The following is an 18,699-nucleotide window of genomic DNA, read 5'->3' on the forward strand; positions in this document are numbered from 1 at the left end:
TTTTTTTTAATGTTGGCCTGTACTTTTCTTATAACTAGATGTCGCGATGTATTACAAGAATGGATTCTGATGCCAAAATACCTGGGGTTGATTGAAATCCTAGCATGACACTTAGTAGCTGTGAAATAATGGGCAGATTATTTGAGACAAGATACCTAATCTGTTTCTAAGTTGCTTTATTAATAAATAATAAGATGAAGGAATTATTGTGAGGAGTGAGAAAATACGATGGAAATGCTTAGAACATTGGCATTTGTGGCATGCGTTTGACACTGTTGTGTAAGTTCAAACATTAATCTTGCCAAATCTGCTTGGAAAGTCATTTTTCTACCTCCTCTTTCCTCCCCACCCCTACTGTTGGTGAGTTGTGAACATGATTCACACAAAGTAAGTTTCAGGGTATTAATTTACTTATACATTATGTAATTATTAAGCCCTTACTATTTGCTATATATTATTCTTAGTACTTGTGGTGTATATGCTCAATAAATATGTGGGTAGTTAAAAAAATAGTTTACGTAATGTGTTACTAGTTTGTAAAGGCAGTGCAAAAATAAGAAAAAGGGTAAGGAGAATGAGAGTTCAGGATGGAGAGGTCATTGTCATTTTAAATAAGACAGTCAGGGCAAGCCTTATTTAGAAGGTGATGTTTTTGTAGGAAGGGAATTAGCCATATGGTATATGGAAGAGCTTTCCAGGAAGAGAAATCTGCTACTACAGAGACCTTCAAGTAGTAGTGTCCAGCTTTTTCACAGACTAAGGAGGAGGCCACCATGGCTGGAGTAGACTGATCAAGGGATGAGAAGGAATGGAGGACACATTATGTAGGGCATTGTGGATCACTGTAAGGATTTGGGCCTTTACTCTGAGTAAAATCCAGAGCCATTGCAAAGTTTTGAACAGAGAAGTGGTAACAGACCTGAAGTACTGAAAGAATTGTTCTTTGAAAGGCTGTGCTGAAAATGTTTTAGGTAAAGTAAGCTAGACACAAGGGTCATTGGTTCTTTTGTTGCAGTTTTTTCTTTTCTTTTCCTTTTTTGATACTGGAGTTTGAACTCAAGGCCTCAGGCTTGGCTATAAGATGTGCTCTATCACCTAGAGCTATATCCCCAGCTCTAAGGGCTTATTTGAAGTCAGGTTTAAGACTTGATAGTGGTTTGGATTAAGTGCTAGCAGAAGGTAGTAAAAATTAGTCATTCTGAAGTTATAACTGACAAGATTTTCTGACAGTGTGGTATGGGAGAGAAGGGAGTCAGTAGTGACTCAGAGGCCCACTTAAGCATCTAGAAGGATGGAATTTCATCACACCTGAGAGGGAAAAGCTGTGGGAAGAGTAATTTGTGAGAAAGGCCAGGAATTCGGTTTTGGACATGCTGACTGTCAGTTGGCCAGGTGGATACATGAAGTAGGTAGTTGGATGGGTGAATGCGGGAATCAGGACATCTAATTGACACTGAGATAGTATTAACCTCCACACTAGAGGAGATTACCTGTTATGGATAGAGAAGAGAGACTGAGCTGCCGAGTACTGCAGCATTAAATAGACTGGGAAGCCAGAGGAGGAAAATGAGCAGGAAAGACAGTGAGATGAAAGTATTAAAGAGGAATGATCAGTTGTGTGTAATATTCTCTCGCTCTCTTATAAATATGGAACGCTTCACAAGCTTCCTGTCATCCTTGGTGCAGGTGTATGCTAGTCATCTCTGTATCATTCTAATTTTAGTGTATGTGTTGTCAAAGCTAGTGCCTGTGTGTAATACTCCTGATATGCTAAGTAAGTAAGGTGTGAGAATTGACCATGGAGTATAGCAATATGAAGGCCATTGATGACCTCAATAAGGTCTGATTACGTTTAGTGATGGAACTGAAAGCTTGATTGGGTTGGATTTGAGAGATACTGGGAGGGAGATAACGCTATAGGAATTTTATTGCAGAGGACAACAAATGATGTGGAAACTAGGAGGGGAGCAGGAGTAAAGAAAAAAAGGAGATGTGAAAAATAACATGCTGGTGGGAATGATCTTATTAGTAAAAAGTTGACTTAAGATGTAACTAACAGAAGGGACAATGCTCAAGTGATGCCCTTGAGCTGGTGAAAGTGAAGCATCTGGTATGTAAATAGATGAGAGTTTAGGTAGTTCAGCTGTGATAACAGGTGGGAAGTCAGGGTGTATGAATGTGCATACTAGTGAGTAGGTAACTGGAAAGTCCCTGTGTATTGGTTCAGTTTTATAAGTGAAACAGAAAACAAGATCCTTGAGTGTGAGAGAACTCAGTGAAGGATTGAGGAGAGAGAAGACATGGAATATGGATGTAAGGCTGGCAAAGTGATTCAAGTGGTAGAGTGCTTGCCTAGCAAGTGTGAGGTCTGGAGTTCAGCCTCCCATTACTGTATCTTTCCCCCCACCCCGACCCCATTATATAGAAGAGTCTGTAGAAGGAATATATAATATTGCCTTGTGGCATTAGTAGCATACTTGAGATCAGCCTGCATATTTGGGCATTTTTCTCTTAACCTTGTTTTCATTCCCATGTATATATGGGCACAGATTTGGTGGGGATCACATTTAGCTAGTGCAGATTATTTTTCAAGTACAATGAACCCTGACAGGGACTAGAGAATCAACTGTATTCTAAGAAGCAATTATAATTACTAATTATTGTAACTCAAGCTTTATAACAAAGGAAGAGAGGATATCAAAGGAGTAAGGGAAAGTAAAAAGGTGGTGGGATCGGTGGATTACAAATTTTGGTGGAGTAAGTGTAATTTTTGACTCATCAAGAACTAAAAAATAAAACTATAAAAGTAAGTGATGCATAGATTCTTTATTTTCTGTTTTCTATACTGTTGTGTCAGTTGAAATATTTCCTGTATTTTTAAAAAAGGAAACAGTTAACGAATAGTACATTATCAGCATATTTTCTTAAGGTCTCACAGAAACCTTTCTCTACTGTACCAGTTATTCTTATTAATGGCATCTCAGGGTGCTGCACTCATCCCAGAATGCTCTACATATCTCTACTTATTACTCAGATGTTCTCATCTTGAGTTTCTTGAAGAAACATAACCAATTACTGCATGCTTACCAGGTGTCACTTTGCTAATAAGCATTCTGGTTACATTGTTAATCTGCATAGCAATAGAAGTAAATACAGCCTTGCTCCATTTAACAACAGGGATATGTCCTGCAACATGTGTCCTTAAGTGATTTTTGTCCTTACGCAAACACAGTGTGCTTACTACACAAAACCTAGGTGATAGGGGCCAGTCACTTGATATTGTCTCTTGATGCAATTAAGATTTGTGGTAAAGGAGATACGTGAGGCTGCTACTGCTGTAACATAGCAGACTGTTTCATAATTAAAATAATACAGGAGTACTCTAGAATAATGATAAAGTGTAATGAGCATATAAGCCAGTAGAGCAAATACATAAATCAGTAAAGTAATAGTTCATCACTCTCAAGGGTTATGTTGTGTATGTCAGTGTATGTGTAACACCTTTGTGTAACTGTCAGTGTAGTAGGTCTGTTTATACTAGCACCACTACCAGTTTAGGAGAGCTATGATGTCCCCAGGCAGTTTTAAGTGCCATTATAATCTTATGGCACTGCCGTTGAATATTTTGGCCCACTGCTGACTGGAATAGTGTTACATACACATGCTTTTGCTGTTTATCCTTATTTTACACATGGAGAAACAACAGACTGGATTTATCTGTTAGGCTGTAAAAATTTTTTAAAGTGACTGAACTTAGATAAGCCTAGGCATGCTTCTATGTTCCAGAGTGCCGCTTGATTTTTTTTTTTTGTCATGTTTTTAGGTTTTTTGTTTATTCGAGACAAAGGTCTCAATATATAGCACAGGCTGACTTTAAAGTTGCCATGTCGCCCAGACTGACCATCAACTTGTGATTCTGCTGCCTCAGCCTCCAAAGTGCTGGGATTACAGATGTCCACCACTATGCCTAACTAGTTTTTAGTTCTGTCAAAGTTACAAACACCTGGTTTAAGTTCATTAATACTGCAAAGATCACAAAAAAACTCCATCTGGGCTTTATTGCCTATTCCCTAGAGACAACCACTTTAAAGTCATTTCATTTTTGGGGGTATTTACCTTCCTATTTCTAAGGTATTGTCTTGCAGTGGTTTTTCCCCTTAATTTTTTGGATTTCATTACTGATTTTGTACTAACGTAAGTGAAGATTGATTTCTTTTGCTTGCCTACTCTCACTCCGTAAATACATATACCCCCCCCTTTCATTGCTCAGTTTCTGCAATATAATAGTACTGAAGTTTTTGTCAGGTCATCATCCACTATATACATTGATTTGTGGGTACTTTTTCCTCATATTCTTACAACTCATTCAACCCCGTATTTTACTTGGTTATGTATTGTCACAATGTAATGAGGTATAATAAGTCTTGTATCATTTCCTGTTGTTATTTTTTTTCTTTTTGTGGTACTGGAGTTGAATGCAAATCCTAACACTTCCTGGATAGGTACTCTACCATTTGAGCCATACCTCCAGCCCTCAAAAACCCTTGAGGAGCCTTCGTTACTGCTCCGTTCTGAACTGATTGCCTCTAGACTTTCTGTAATTCTACCCTCTTACAATGAAGATGAAGGTGAAAAGTCTCCCTTAGGATGGTGGAGGATCTCCATTGTAATTCTGAAATTAACATTTTTTTGTGTGTCCATCTAGTTTTCTAGATACCAGGTCATCCTCTTTTTTCGTTTACTTTTTTTTGTTTGTTTTTTGGTACTTCATTGTCTGAAAATGTGTTTATGTTACCTACCTACTTGATGGATAGTTTGAGTATATTGTTCTAGGCTGGAAATCAGTAGCTTTTCAACTTCTTGAAAGCATCTCCATTGCTTATTTATGACGTTGTTTGACCTATCTAAAGTACTCTGTCTAATAAGACTTGTTTTATAATCTGAAATATTATAGGGTCTTCTCTTTGATTCCAGAGTTGTCCAGTTTTACTGTGCTGTGCCTTGGTGTAGATCCTTTTGTCAATCTTTGTGTTAGTTATTCTCAGCAATCCTTGTGAGCTCTTGAAGTGTGAAAACCGGTAGTCATGCCTCAGGTCTGAAGGCTCTGGGTTCTTGCACCCCCACAGGTAATCAAAACCTGGATGTTTAAGTCCCATATATATAATGTCATAATACTTGTATGTAATCTACACATATCTTTGCATACATACTGTTTTAAATTGTCTCAAGAATATTTGTAATACCTGATACTATGTAAATAGTAGTTGTGCTACATTGTTTAGGGAATAATGACAAAGTCTGTACCTGTTTAGTACTGATGCAGTTCCCTTCTTCCTCTATACTTTTGATCTGCAGTTGGTTGAATACATGGACGCAGAATGCTTGGATGTGGAAGACCAGCTGTATTCATTAATTTGGAAATACTTGTCATGACAAAGCATGCCATTTTGACCACAGATTCAGTGGCATTAGTAAACACATTCACTTTGATGTCCGGCTGTCATTATCAACTTCCTGAACTTTTTCATCATCCCAAACAAAAATTCTATACTCGTTAAGTAGTAACTCCTCATTGTTCCTTCCTTTCTCCTATCTATTTTGTGTTAGAGATTCCTCGTAAAGTGTAATCATCTAATACTTGTTTTTATGTATCTGGCTTTTATTTCACTTTGTGTAATGTTTTCAAGGTTCATCCATGTTGTATTCATTTGAATGTCATTTCTTTTAAAGACTGAATGATGTTCCATTGTACATGTAAAGCACTGTCTGTCCATTCATCTGTGGATGCCTTTTGGCTTGTTTTTGCTTTTTGGATATTGTCAATAGTGCTGCCTTGAATGTTGGTATGCAAGTGCTGGGATCCCTGCTTTTCCTTCTTTGGGGTATACACATAGAAGTGGAATTACTGGATCATGTGGAACTGTTCCACGGAGGCTGCACCATTTTTCATTCCCATCAGCAACGCAAAAGGGTTGGTTTCTCCACATTGCCACCAGTGCTTGTTATTTTCCATTTTGGGAAATGTTTTTGATTTAAAATATTTTTTGATTTTTGTCTGCATTTTCTGTGTTCTTTTTTCTTTGTGTGTGTGTGTGTGTGCTTCCCCCCCCCTTTTTTTTTTTTATCTAAAAAAGGTTGGTGATTTAGACTTTGGACCACTGGTACTGCTTTTCTCATTTCTGATTACTTCATTCCTTTTTTTCTTCTGTTAATGGAAACAGTGCTTTTAAAAATTGTTTAAAAATCAATAGATTTTTATCTGTGTAGAATTTTGTAGCTACTCAGAAAATTCACCAACTATAATTGCTCATGCATGGGTATTTTCTCCAACTAATTAACTATTTCTTTCCTTCCTTCCCTCCTTTCTTCCCTCCCTCCCTCTTTCTTTCCTCCCCCCTCCCCTCCCCCCTTTCCTTTCTCTATTTCTCTCCTTCCCTCCCTCCCTTCTGTGGTACTGGGGTTTGGACTCAGTGCCTATACTTTGTGCCACTTTTACTCCAGTTTCTTTTCTTTTTTATTTTCTCTCTCTCTCTTTTTTTTTTTTTCTTTTTGCTGTGGTCTGGAGATTGTACTCAGGACCTTGTGAGTATGCTAGGTAAGTACTCCACCACTGTTAACACTAACAGCCCTATTTTCCTCCAGTTTCTTAATTTTAAAAATCCTACCTCTGGGGCTGGCAGAGTGGCTCAAGTGGTAGAGTACCTTCCTACGAGTCAAACACCAAAAGAAAAAAAAAGTCTTACCTCTGAAATAGCTTGACACAGTGGTGTGCACCTGTCATCCCAAGCTACACAGGAGGCTGAGATCTGGAGGATAGTAACCACAGAAAAAAGTTGGTGAGACCCCCCCCCCTTGCCCCCGCCATGAACAGAAAGAAGCTGGACATGGTGGTACACTCCTGTCATCCCAGTGATCTTGGGAAATGTAAAATGAGATCTCAGACAGTCCTAGGCAAATAATGAAATCCCCATCTCCAAAATAAGCCCAGCAAAACAGGTGGGGGGCATGGCACAAGTGGTTAAATACCTCCCTAGCAGATATGAAACCCAATCCTGTTTAACTACGAATAGTTATTTTTTAATATCTTTTTTTTTGGAGGGATGTTGGGACTACAACAAGCCATAGGCTTGTTTTTAAAAATATATTTCCAATGTATTTTCTTGGCTTTGTCACATGTAGATTCCCAAGAAGGACTAGCAGTTTAATTGTTTTGAGGTACTCATTTGCCACCTGTTCAGACAGTCCTAGGGCTAAAGTTCTTGCAGTTGATACTTGGCTTTTTGGTGATTATTTTTTTCTTTTATTGAGACTATGTGAGAGGAAAATGCTTTTCCAAATAATTATAAACTTATTGGATTGGTAATTTTGAAGTAGTACATAGCTCTGGGGAATATTTTAGAACACCAGTGAAAATAATTCACATATAAAGTAGGACAAAATTAGCAATATCAGAATATTAAAATCCAATATTACAAACACTGTTAAAATACTTCAGGTCTCATCTTCAAACCCAACATTCTCTGGGATGAAGCCTGTTTATTCAGGTGTATATTTTAATAACAAATGTTAAAGCTTTAATAACTTACATATGTATATTTCAGTCTGTTTAAACTGAGTTGAACAATTAACTGTTTCCTTGTTCTGTGCCACATTAATTGGTTTCTGGGTCAGTGCACAGTGGGGATTTTATCCTCTTCCACCTTTCTGTTAATAAACAGAAGATTCCATCCAAGAGAAAAATTCTAGATCAGATCTTAACTGTACATTACCCTGTACAACCAGAGTCGATTCATGAGATAGATTTTAATGAAAGTATTTATTTTAAATGAATCACCTGCATCTTATAATTTTTCTACATGTCTTTTTAAAATACATACATATTTCTCATATTTTGTGAGATTATGATTTTGCAGTTTTGATTTTTCTCAGTTTTATTTTTCAGAAACAAGTGTGATCCTCAAGAAAAGGAATTATGTGTTGCAGTAATTCTTAAATAGTTGCAGTTTTCCCCTATGATTCATTTGGCAATGTCTGGAGACATTCTTAGCTGTTACCACGTAGGAGTGGCACGGGGAGGGTGCTCTGGGCTCAAGTGCATAGTTGTCTGCACTGGTGATGTGGTAAATATCCTACAATGCATAGGACAGCTTACCATAACACAGGACTCTGACCCAAAATGTCAGTATTGCTGAGTTTGAGAAAATCATCTTACTGTTTATAGTCCTTCTCCTAGCTTTACTTATGTCCTGTACCTTTGCATTTTCTTTTTCTATTCTCTTTTTAAGGTCTGTTTTAAAGTCCTAACTTTGTCCTGAGGATTGTTTTAGATGACTCTCAACCTGCATTGGTCTTTTTTGTAGGTTTTGTTGTACTGTTGCTAAAATCTGCAATGAATGGTTCATGTCTTATTTTCTGTTTATTTAATACCTGTATGTCTTTTTTGCACATTAATTTTGTTGATCATGGATCAACTGTGTTTCTTCAGACATTTTATAGTCTTTTGGTTAGTTGGATTGAGACTGAGTCTAGTTGTGTTGCCCAGGCTAATCTTGAGAACACCCAGGTTCAAGTGATTCTCCAGCCTCTGCTTCCTGAGTAGCTGGTCTTCCTGCCTCAACCTTCTGAGTATGTGGGACTATAGGTGCATACTGTCACATCTCCTCTTCAGGATATTTCTACTTCAGTTGGCCTTGATGTTATGGACTGAGTTGGTAAAATGAAAAAGAAGGTGGACTTTACCTAAACTTTGGCAGATTTCTGGTAAAGGAATGAGCAAATAGTTATGACAAGTTGAAGATGGTATCAGCTGGATTGTGGAGAAATTGGTAGCAGTGGCAAAATCAGTGAGAAGAGTGACTCTAGTGGCCTTGACAAAAGTACATCTTCCTGAGCTGGGAAGGTAGTGCTGGTTCAAAAACACAGTACCTCTCAATTGGCTGTCTTGCACCTGAGCCATGCTGTTAAAAGAGATGAATCTTTGTTTTCCACTGCTTATGTGGAAGGGAAGGGTTTGTGTTGGTAACAGAATTTAGGGAGACATTAAGGAACCTGGACTCAAAGGCTAAAAAAACTAAGAGTTAAGAATAGACCAAATTAACCAGAACACGTTTTCAAAATATGCTCCTTTTCGTTTTACTTGGTGGGTAGTGGAGGGCAAGTAGATGATAGTGATATGAATCTTTAGGTACATTAGAATCTTTTTCATGAATACACAAATTGGCAAGAAAGAAGTCCAAGTTTACATTGAGCTATTGTCTGAAAATTACCTTCTGAAGCTTTCCTTTCCATCTGATTGGATTGTGTTATGTGTACAACCATCATTAAATATTTAGCACTCCAATTTGGAAAAAAATCACTTTCACTGGCAAATGTTTTCTCGTATGCGTTTGTCAGGTCTTCATTACTTTGAAACAGGTACCTTTCTGTCTTCAGATTCAAGTTTCTGAGTAAGTGAATAAAGTACAATTTCAGACAAGAATGATTAGAAATATTGTAGCATCACTTCAGTTAAATCCAGCAGTTTTTATCTTTGAAGTAGTCATATTCCAAAAGTTATGTTCATACTTGGGTGATATAATTACTTTTTGGCGTATTATTACAAGAGTAAGAAAAAAAGACAAATAACTTTGAAGTGGTGAGGATGGAGCAGTGGTCCTTAAGAGGAAACAGTTTGGCATTTTTGGCAGATACTTATGGTCCTGGGGAGGGGTAGAGGGGTTGGTAGGGGAGTGATACTGCCACCTAGTGGAGGTAAGAAACCCCAGGATGAGGGATTACAGGGGACCTAATGGGCTGAGGGTATAGTTAACTATAATTGACGGCCTTGATGTGGAAGGCGGTCAATTTAATTCTCAGCAACCCTAGTATGAAATTGACAGTTTTTGGAAGATTATACTCAATACTGGTAGCACTATAAAGAAAGTGTTACATTGCCTCTGGGATATTCTTGAAGGTCTAAACAAAACATATACATCCGTATCTGTCTCTCTCTTCATACTTTTGGCTTAGTGGTCCCTTACATAATTCTGTCCTAAGCTGATAAACAGATGTCTTCTTAGTTTATTAGGTTGTCTACCACAGAATTATTTTTAATTGTAATGACTTGGAAACCACCAAAATTGTTTTAAGCCGTGATTGTTAAATAAATTATGGCACAAACATGCATATTGCAATTTGAAAATCTTCCTTCCAAAGACTATTTGTCCTCTGAAAATACCCATTGTCAATAAGGTGGGGGGAGGAGAATACTAAACTTGAATGCCAAATTTAAATGATTGAGAACATAGATCTACAAATGATGTACTAAGATGTATCATTTTCATTTTCTGATTTTCTAATTTGTTTGCAATGAGTATGTACAATTGATATAATTGGAAAAGGTGGTTCTCTTTCATTTTTAAATTCTACTAAAGTTCCAGGTAGTTCTAATGTTCCTTAGACTATTTGATGCCTACTTTGTTCTTTCCCATGTACCAGATTTCCATGTATAGTCATCCAACTATATCTGTGGGTATCAGATCAGACATTGAACCAACTGCAGATTGAAAATATTGGAGGGGGAAGGAGGCAGGAAATTGTGTCTATACATTTCTTGTTATTATTTCCTGAATAAGGTAAAGCTATGTAACATTTGCTTTATATCAGGTATTATAAGTAATCTAGCGATGATTGAAAATACTGTATAGGAGGATGTTTTAAATTACACACCAATATATGAGACTTGAGCAGCAGTGGATTTTGATACCCTTGGTGGAGTGAGTGTTCTGGAACCAGGCTGCCTCAGATATCAAGAGATGATTGTATGTATGCTTCTATTTCTAAGCTCTCTACTATTCCAGTGATCTGTTTTTATGTTCAATTAATAAAATACGATGTGCTATAGTATGACAGTGCAAAAGAACCTTCCTTTGTTTGAGGCCTCACTTTTTTCTGAGCTAATAATTTGTATTTTAAAATTAGTTTTTTAAAAATGTCATGACTTTATGTAAGCAATTCACATACAGTGTGTTGTTTTGCTAATCTTTTACCCATTTAATTCAATAATCAGTTTAAATTTGCTTACTTTGCCTGAGTTATGTAATTAAGACTGATTCTCCTACATTACAAATTTTCTGATTCAAATATCTGCATTTCAAAGATTAAGTGTCCTATATAAGCCTGTAACCTTTCAGGAGAGTGATTAGCCCATTAGGTTTTTATTTTTTATGCATTCATTCTATTTTCTTTTCCTTGGAGTAGCTGCTGGTTGGCGGTATGGCTTTCCGGTGTCCTCTTGTGTTAGCCTTCCCACAGTTTTGTGTAGAATCTAGTCAGACTGACTAGAGAGTCATTTTTCTTTTCTCTCTTTTTAGTGGTGGTTGTTGATTAAACCTAGGGCAGTACTGGGCAAGAGCACTACCACTGAGTCATACCCCAACTCTCAAGAGTTTTTTTTTTTTAAATGGTGGTTCTGGGTTGTAAGGGCCTTGTGCTTGCTTGGCACGCACTCTTCCTGCTTGAGCCTTGCTGCTAGCCCTTTTCTGTTTTGTTTTAATTGGTTTTTGAATTGGGCCTCAATTTTATGCTTGTGATGCTCCTGTGTAGGCTTCCTACATAGATGGGATGACAGATGTGTTAGAAATGCTGTTTCCAAACGTTGATCAAAGAAACACGTGGGAGTCGCTCAGCAAGGCAAAAAGAAAAGTTTTACTTGTGCAGAGGGGTACAGCCGCAGATCGTAGTCTGATAGGCAGAACAAACTGAGAGTGGAATCAGCCTAGTTTTTCTCTCTCTCTCTATCCCTCACCCTCACCCTGATGGACAGGTTTAGGTTTGGGTTTATAATCTTTGCTATTGCTTACTTAGAAAAGGGGGCCTGTGGGGGTGAGGGGGACCTTGAAACAGGGAGAACAAGAAAATTCTTTTAGGCAATATTCATCTTCAAGCGAGCAGTTTGAAATTAGGACATTTGGTGATAAACAGCTCTTTGTTTGACCACAAAAACCTTGCAAGGTCAAGCAACGTTTCACAAAACATGTAGACATCAATTTGGGGAGGTTAGCTGGCATCTACACAGTGACAGTTTTACATTAACTCCTTTGACAGAAAAGACCTAACTTTAGTTGGTTCTCACAGATGTAAGTCACCACACTCAACTTTTATTGGTTGAAATGGGGTCTTACTGATTGCGCTTGCTGGCCTCAAACCATGATCCTCCTGATCTCTGCTGTCCATGACTAGGATTACAGGCATGGGGTGACATACTCAGCCAAGGGTAATCTTAATAAAATTTGGAGTAGTAAGCAACAAGTTAAGGTAGTGAGATCTCTGGCCACTAAATTGTTCTAGAACCAGTCGGGAAAAGAAAAGATGGATTTTCTTGTCTTGTGCTTTAGAAAAATATCTTTTGTTTGTTTGTTTTTTTATTTTTAGAAAACTGTCTTCTAACTTTTAGAGAATTGTGGGAGGAACCTGTCTTAATGTGGATTTGTGAGTTCCTGTGGACAAAAAAAGAAGTCAGTGTGAAGTTTATCAGGAGGATATATCCATTAATACTATGAGTTGTTTTGCCTTCCTAGAGGAGGAATTGCAAAAAGGAAAAAAATGGAAGGGGAAGAGGAAGAAAGGGAAGTGTAGGATGGTGACTTGAAAACTTAATAGGTAACGACCTTTAGTAAATTCTTGTTAATTTCAGCAAAGTAGATTTTAGTTCTGAGTATGTATTTTATTTGGAAGAATTTTCTTTTTGTGAAGACATTGATTCTCTAAAGTTGAAAATGTGTTTTATGTTTAATTAGCATTTGCTTAGAATAATATCACTTTCATCCTGAAAACTAAGGTTTTGTTGTTTTTGTTTTCTAGTTTCTATTCCTACAATGAGTACATTCCTAAGAAAATTATTTTTGTTGTCTATTTTTTTTTGGTTGACTTGTTCATGGCCTGTTCGGTTCCTGAATTACATAATTTTCAGGGAAACATTTTCTGTTTTTGTTTTCATCAAATAGTCGCATTCCAACAAATAGCTGTATCTTTACATATCATAAGGTATTTTTTAAAGTCTCCTGTCACATGAATTGCAGTTTATGGATTAAGTTACAGTGGCTTGATTTGGTTTTATGTATTCGTTTGTCTTTGAATCCTGCCTTCATTGTAATTCTGATTTCCATTTCTGTACTGGGCAATCATGCTGAGCCTCTTTTTGTGTGCTTGTTGGTCACTTGTATACCTTTTCGGGAGAAACACCTACTCAAATCTTTGGCCTATTTTTTGTTCTTGTGAGGTGGGGTCTCCCTAAAGAGCCCAGGCTGTCCTTGAACTTGCTGCAATCCTCCTGTCTCAGCCTGTGGAGGCAGGATTAAAGGTGTTTATTACCATGCTTGGCTTGTTTGCCTACTTTTCAAAATGTGTTTTTTTAAACTTTTTTATAGGATATATTTGTTGTACAGGGGAGATTCTTTGTGACAATTCTGAATAGGGTTGCACTGTTCATTGGTTAGATTGCTCCCACCTCAGCCCTTCCTCCCCCCCCACCCACTTAAAACAATTGCAAGAGGTTTTATTGTTCTCTCTTGTATATGTATATGAACTTCATCAGCCATATTCCCCTACCTTAATCTCCTGTATTCACCCACCCTCCTCTTACAAGTACCCCTCCCCCCCACACACTGTCTCTATTTTACAGTCCTGTCTTTCATTATTAATTTCTAAGTCAGTATCAAAAGGGGTTTCTCAGTGTATCCCCACTGTGAGTATACTTTATTTTGGTCTGTTCAACCCATTCCATTGCTCTCCCTTTCCACTTCTCTCCAACCCCCCATTATTTCACAGCTTTCAGTACATACCGTTATATCCTCTACCTTCACATGTTATGTATCATGATATTATTGATTCTCTGTCATTTCCTTTTCCTTTCCCAAGTTCCATAGTGTAGTTCCACTATTACAAATATGTTTTACGTGTACATTTGTTTGGTTTTTTTTTTGTATACTTTTATCTTTTGGATCCTGTCTTCCACATATGAGAGAAAACGTGGGCGTTATCTTTCTGAACCTGACTTTAACTTAACATGATGTCCTCCAGTTGCATCCATTTACCTTTAAACCCCATGTCATTATTCCTTGTGGCTGAGTATACTCCATGTCACATTTTCTTGATCCATTCAGCAGTTGTGGGGCATTTGGGTTGTTTCCAGAGCTTGGCCATTGAGAATAGTGCTGTGATGAACATCAGTGTACAGGTGTGGCTACTGTATCCTGTCTTACATGCCTTTGGGTAGATGCCCAGGAGTGGTATCTCTGGATCAAATGGCAGTTCTAGCTCCAGTTTTTTTTGAGGAATCACTATATATTGCTTTCCATAGTGGTTGTACTAATTTGTATTCCCACCAGCAGTGTATAAGGGTTCCTGTTTCCCCACATCCTTGCCAGCATTTGTTGTTGCTGTTACCTTTGATTATGGCCATTTTAATTAACTGGGATGATATGAAATCTAAGTTGTTTTGATTTTTATCTCTTTTATAACCAGGGAAGTTGAGTACTTCTTCATGTATTTATTGGGTCATTTGTACCTCTTCCTTTGAAAAGTCCCTATTCAAGTTATGTGCCCATTTCTGCATTGGGGTGTTGACTCTTTGGAGTTGAGTTTTTTGAGTCCCCTGTAGATTCTGGATATTAGTCCCTTATTGGATGAATAGTTGGCAAACAGTTTCTCCCATTCTGTGGGCTGTTTTAAGTCTAATGACTTTCTTTTGCTATGCAGAAGCTTTTTAGTTTGATACAGTCCCATTTGTTTATTCTTTCTCTTAGATGCTAAGATATTGAAGCTTTATTTGGAGGTGACTTTATCTCCTTGTGGTTTTGATTTGTTTCCCTAAGATTAGTAATGTTTAGCATCTTTTCAGTGCTTACTGGCTTTTCCTTCCTGTATCTTGTAGAAATATCTATTCAACTACTTCATCCATATTTTAATAAGGGTTTTTTTTTGAGTTGTAGTGTTCTTTTTACATTCTGAAGTATACTATCATGGTTAGCTTTTGGTTGAGATGGGGGTCTGGTGAACTTTATGTCTGGGGTGTTCTGAGACTGCAACCTTCTCCACCCAGGTGCATGAGCCACTGTACCTGGACCCCATAATATCTTTTATTTCAACATTGGTTGCTTTTAAATCATCTTGGGGATGTATCAGGAACCTTTCAAGCTCATAGTGAAGTTTCCCTGGCTTTTAGACTTTTATTGTTTGGAAGTTTAATTATCATTGACAACAAACATTGTCAGTCACTGAAATGAATGGTTCACTTCATTGACTTACTAGAAAATGTCACCTTCACCTGCTCTGTATAAGCAGTGTTTGCATGGCAGTCCTTTCATATGAAAATAGTAGGTAGTCATCTTGAAGCAACATTTAAATATTGTTCCGAGTCCTCCACACTGCTTTGATAAGCAGCAGAAATCCTTTGTACATGTTTCTCATTTTATTACATAGAATAGTAAAAGATGGGTAGTCAGTGAGATAAGTAGTCTTATTTCTTCACACTTTAAGTGACCAGATAGTTTTTTATTTTTATTTTTTTCAAACTGAGTTGTGATGATGAACATGATTGATGACTTACTATTACTGCATTCTGGTTCTGCTGCCTAGATTTGTGCTAAATTGCTATCAGTTTTATCTGGTATTGCTTTTGTATTATCAGTGTAGATGTCGCCATAGTAAAGGTCCACCTCTTATTCCAGTGACAATAACTTGATTTCTTGTACTGCAACTTGAAAACTGCTGCTGTAATTTATGGGATTGTTAGATGAATAGAAAAGTCATAGCAAATTAGTAATTCTGCTTATCTTGTTTGTACAATCAGTCTGTGAAAGCGATTGATCTACTACCACTAATAGTAGTGCTATCTGCTTTAAGAAGTGGTAGGCCTTCCTGACTCTTGCATGTTCTGGAATTAGGCTGCCATCACATTTCCTTTTATACTGGTGAAATGTAAGGGAAGAAGAATAAATAGGCATTCACTGGAATTCATTGACTAGGTATGAAAAATACATAAGGTAATTACATATTTTTACTATTCCAAACTGGTTGGATACCAGCAATATTTGTGTCTCATAAATGACAAAAAACCTGAAAAATAGTGCAAAGGAAAGAAAAAAGAGTTATTAGAGCAGATTTTGTTATTTTGTAGTTCAAAGATAAGACAGCTTTACCAGTCCATATAACCATTGTAACTTGGATGTTAAGAGATCAGAGTGTGAGCCAGATATGGGTGGTGTATGCCTATAATCCTAGCTACTCAGGAGGCAAAGATCTGGAGGACAAGGTTCGAAGGCAGCCTGGGCAAATTGTTCATGAGACCCTATCTCGAAAAAAACCCATCACAAAAAAGGGCTGGTGGAGTGGTCCAAAACCGCAAAAAAAAAAAAAAAAAAAAAGAAAAAGAGAGAGATGAGATATGGATTCTTTACTGACCAGTTTTGAATGCAGCAGTAACACCTGCCTGGTTAAGATTTGTTATGCGGGATAGAGTCAAAATAAATATTTTATATGGTAAGAAAGGGAACTAGCACCCTGTAGTCTTTCAAATAGTTCATGCTAAAGGTTTTAATTAGAGATTTGGATTTTGTTCGGGTTAGAGGTGTTGGGAGAGTTTTATGGAATCAGATTGGGCCATGCAGGCATTCTAATTACTTAAGAGTCGTTTCTTAATTTTGTTAGTATTAGCATCATCGTGTATTCTGTGCTTGTGTTCAAGAGTTATGAAGTGACTTGGTATTACATGTTTTTCAATGTTTTGCTTTATAGGATTCAGTGGTCTCAATTTAAAGGCTATTTTATTTTCAAACTGGAGAAAGTGATGGATGATTTCAGAACTTCAGCTCCTGAACCAAGAGGTCCTCCCAACCCTAATGTCGAATATATTCCTTTTGATGAAATGAAGGAAAGGATACTGAAAATTGTCACTGGATTTAATGGGTATGCACTTAATATTTTAAAGATTTAATTTTTAAAGAACATAGATTATTAAGTTTTGGTGTGTCTGGTTAACTGATAAGTATAAAATTGTGCGTCTCTAATGATAACAGTACTTACTGATTTTTAACTTACAAGTATTTAAAATATTTATAACCTTAAAAAAAACTTGAACTACCTTTATGAATGTGAGTGGTATTCAGATTAAGTGGGAATGATAGTGGAAATATTAATTTCCCAGGAAATATTTTGCTGTTTGTTTCTTTTTATTGTATGTTTGGTTTTATAAGTCTTTGTTTTTGGTGAAGAACTTGTATAACATTAGAAGTCACAGTTTTAAAAGTATTCTAGTTTGTGACTTTTTATTTAAATATTTTGAGTCCCCTTCTCCCAACAAGTGACTATGCTTAATTCTTTGTAAAACAAAAGCACCAGAAAGACACTGCACTAAAATAAAAGTGATCTGGTAAGAAATGTTGCTGTGCTTCATATTATGTTATTAAAGTTCCAGTTTGGGATTTTTATATTATCAGGTTTGTCTTTATTAAAAGAGAAGATGTGTTGGTGAGGGTAATTGTTGAACATTGTGTTTGGCATTAACAATTTGTGTGTGGACTGACAGTGCTAAATACAATGAATTTTGTTTATGCTAGCCATAAATTCATAGTGAGAGGCAGGTTTTATTTGAAGGGGTTTCATTCATGTTTTTTGGTAATAGAAATGGCCTCATCCTTTTTATTCAGGTATTAAATCACATAGAATTTGAAACAAGATTGTATATAATCCAATTTATATTTTTTCAAATGTCATATTCCTGTTTAGAAATTTTGCTTAAAATACAGTTGGTTATACTTCGGCTTTGGGTCTGTTACCAAAATGCTTTTTGGAGGAGACATCATAGCTTTGTTTCTCAGATTCATCAACTATAGTTTTTCCTGTGCTCTGGAATGGGAAGGAGACTTAATTTTGATTGTGGACTCTGTTGTCCCATTATATCATTTAACAGTGTTCACGTTTCCTTATCAGTTATAGTTGGGTTTTGTGTGTGTGTGAGGGGTAATGGGGTTTGAGCTCAGGGCCTCCACCTTGAGCCACTCCACCAGTCCTTTTTTCGAGATGGAATTTTTCAAGATAGAGTTTCACAAACTGTTTGCGTAGACGGGCTTCAAACCGTGATCATCCTCATCTCTGCCTCCTGAGTTGGTAGGATTATAGGCGTGAGCCACCAATGTCCAGCTGGACTCTTATTTATTTTTTTTAAAGTACATGCCTAGAAGAAGCCACAAAGAAGAGGTATGTTGCATAAGTTTTATGAACTGAATGTGCTCAAGATAAGAGTACTTGTCTTGGGGGATACTTGTAAAAAGTACTCATACATCTATAAAAAGTATTTCTATGTTATAGTGAGTCATTTGTTTTTTCAATAAATTATTGTTGCATTCAAAAAGCAAGAATAGCTTGCTTTGTGAATAGCAAGCGACTTTACTCATGAATTAGTGAAGTTAAGCTAGATACAGATATAGGTTATTAAGTAAATCTAAATATATATTCTTAATCTGTAAAAGTGGCATTTGTCTAATTGAGAAAATCATTTGAACAGTCATTAAATTCCTAAACATACCTAAACAAATTGTTTTAAAAAAGTTTTTGTCTTCAAGCCATGAATATTTTGAACTTCCTTTTTCTTTATTCTTATTTTTTAGAATGGCTATTTAGGAATCATTCCTAGTAAGGCAGAATATAAGCCCTTTTTTGTTT

At 36.8% G+C, this 18,699-nt stretch overlaps 1 protein-coding gene and 1 non-coding gene across 3 annotated transcripts in view; one reads left to right on the plus strand and one right to left on the minus strand.

The window, feature by feature from the left end:
• Nucleotides 1-18,699, plus strand: part of Ppp4r2 (protein phosphatase 4 regulatory subunit 2) — a 53,865-nt gene that overhangs the window by 22,693 nt on the left and 12,473 nt on the right. For both annotated transcript variants that reach the window (XM_020168307.2, XM_074044248.1), the window contains exon 3: nucleotides 16,774-16,944. In XM_020168307.2, the coding sequence (XP_020023896.1) occupies nucleotides 16,774-16,944 (171 nt within the window). The remainder of the gene's footprint in view (nucleotides 1-16,773; nucleotides 16,945-18,699) is intronic.
• Nucleotides 1,642-1,747, minus strand: LOC141413153 (U6 spliceosomal RNA). Its single transcript, XR_012437971.1, has one exon. It is a non-coding gene; the product is annotated as a U6 spliceosomal RNA (small nuclear RNA).

The sequence above is a fragment of the Castor canadensis genome, chromosome 10 (assembly GCF_047511655.1).
Source record: "Castor canadensis chromosome 10, mCasCan1.hap1v2, whole genome shotgun sequence".
In the NCBI taxonomy this organism is placed as follows: Eukaryota; Metazoa; Chordata; class Mammalia; order Rodentia; family Castoridae; genus Castor; species Castor canadensis.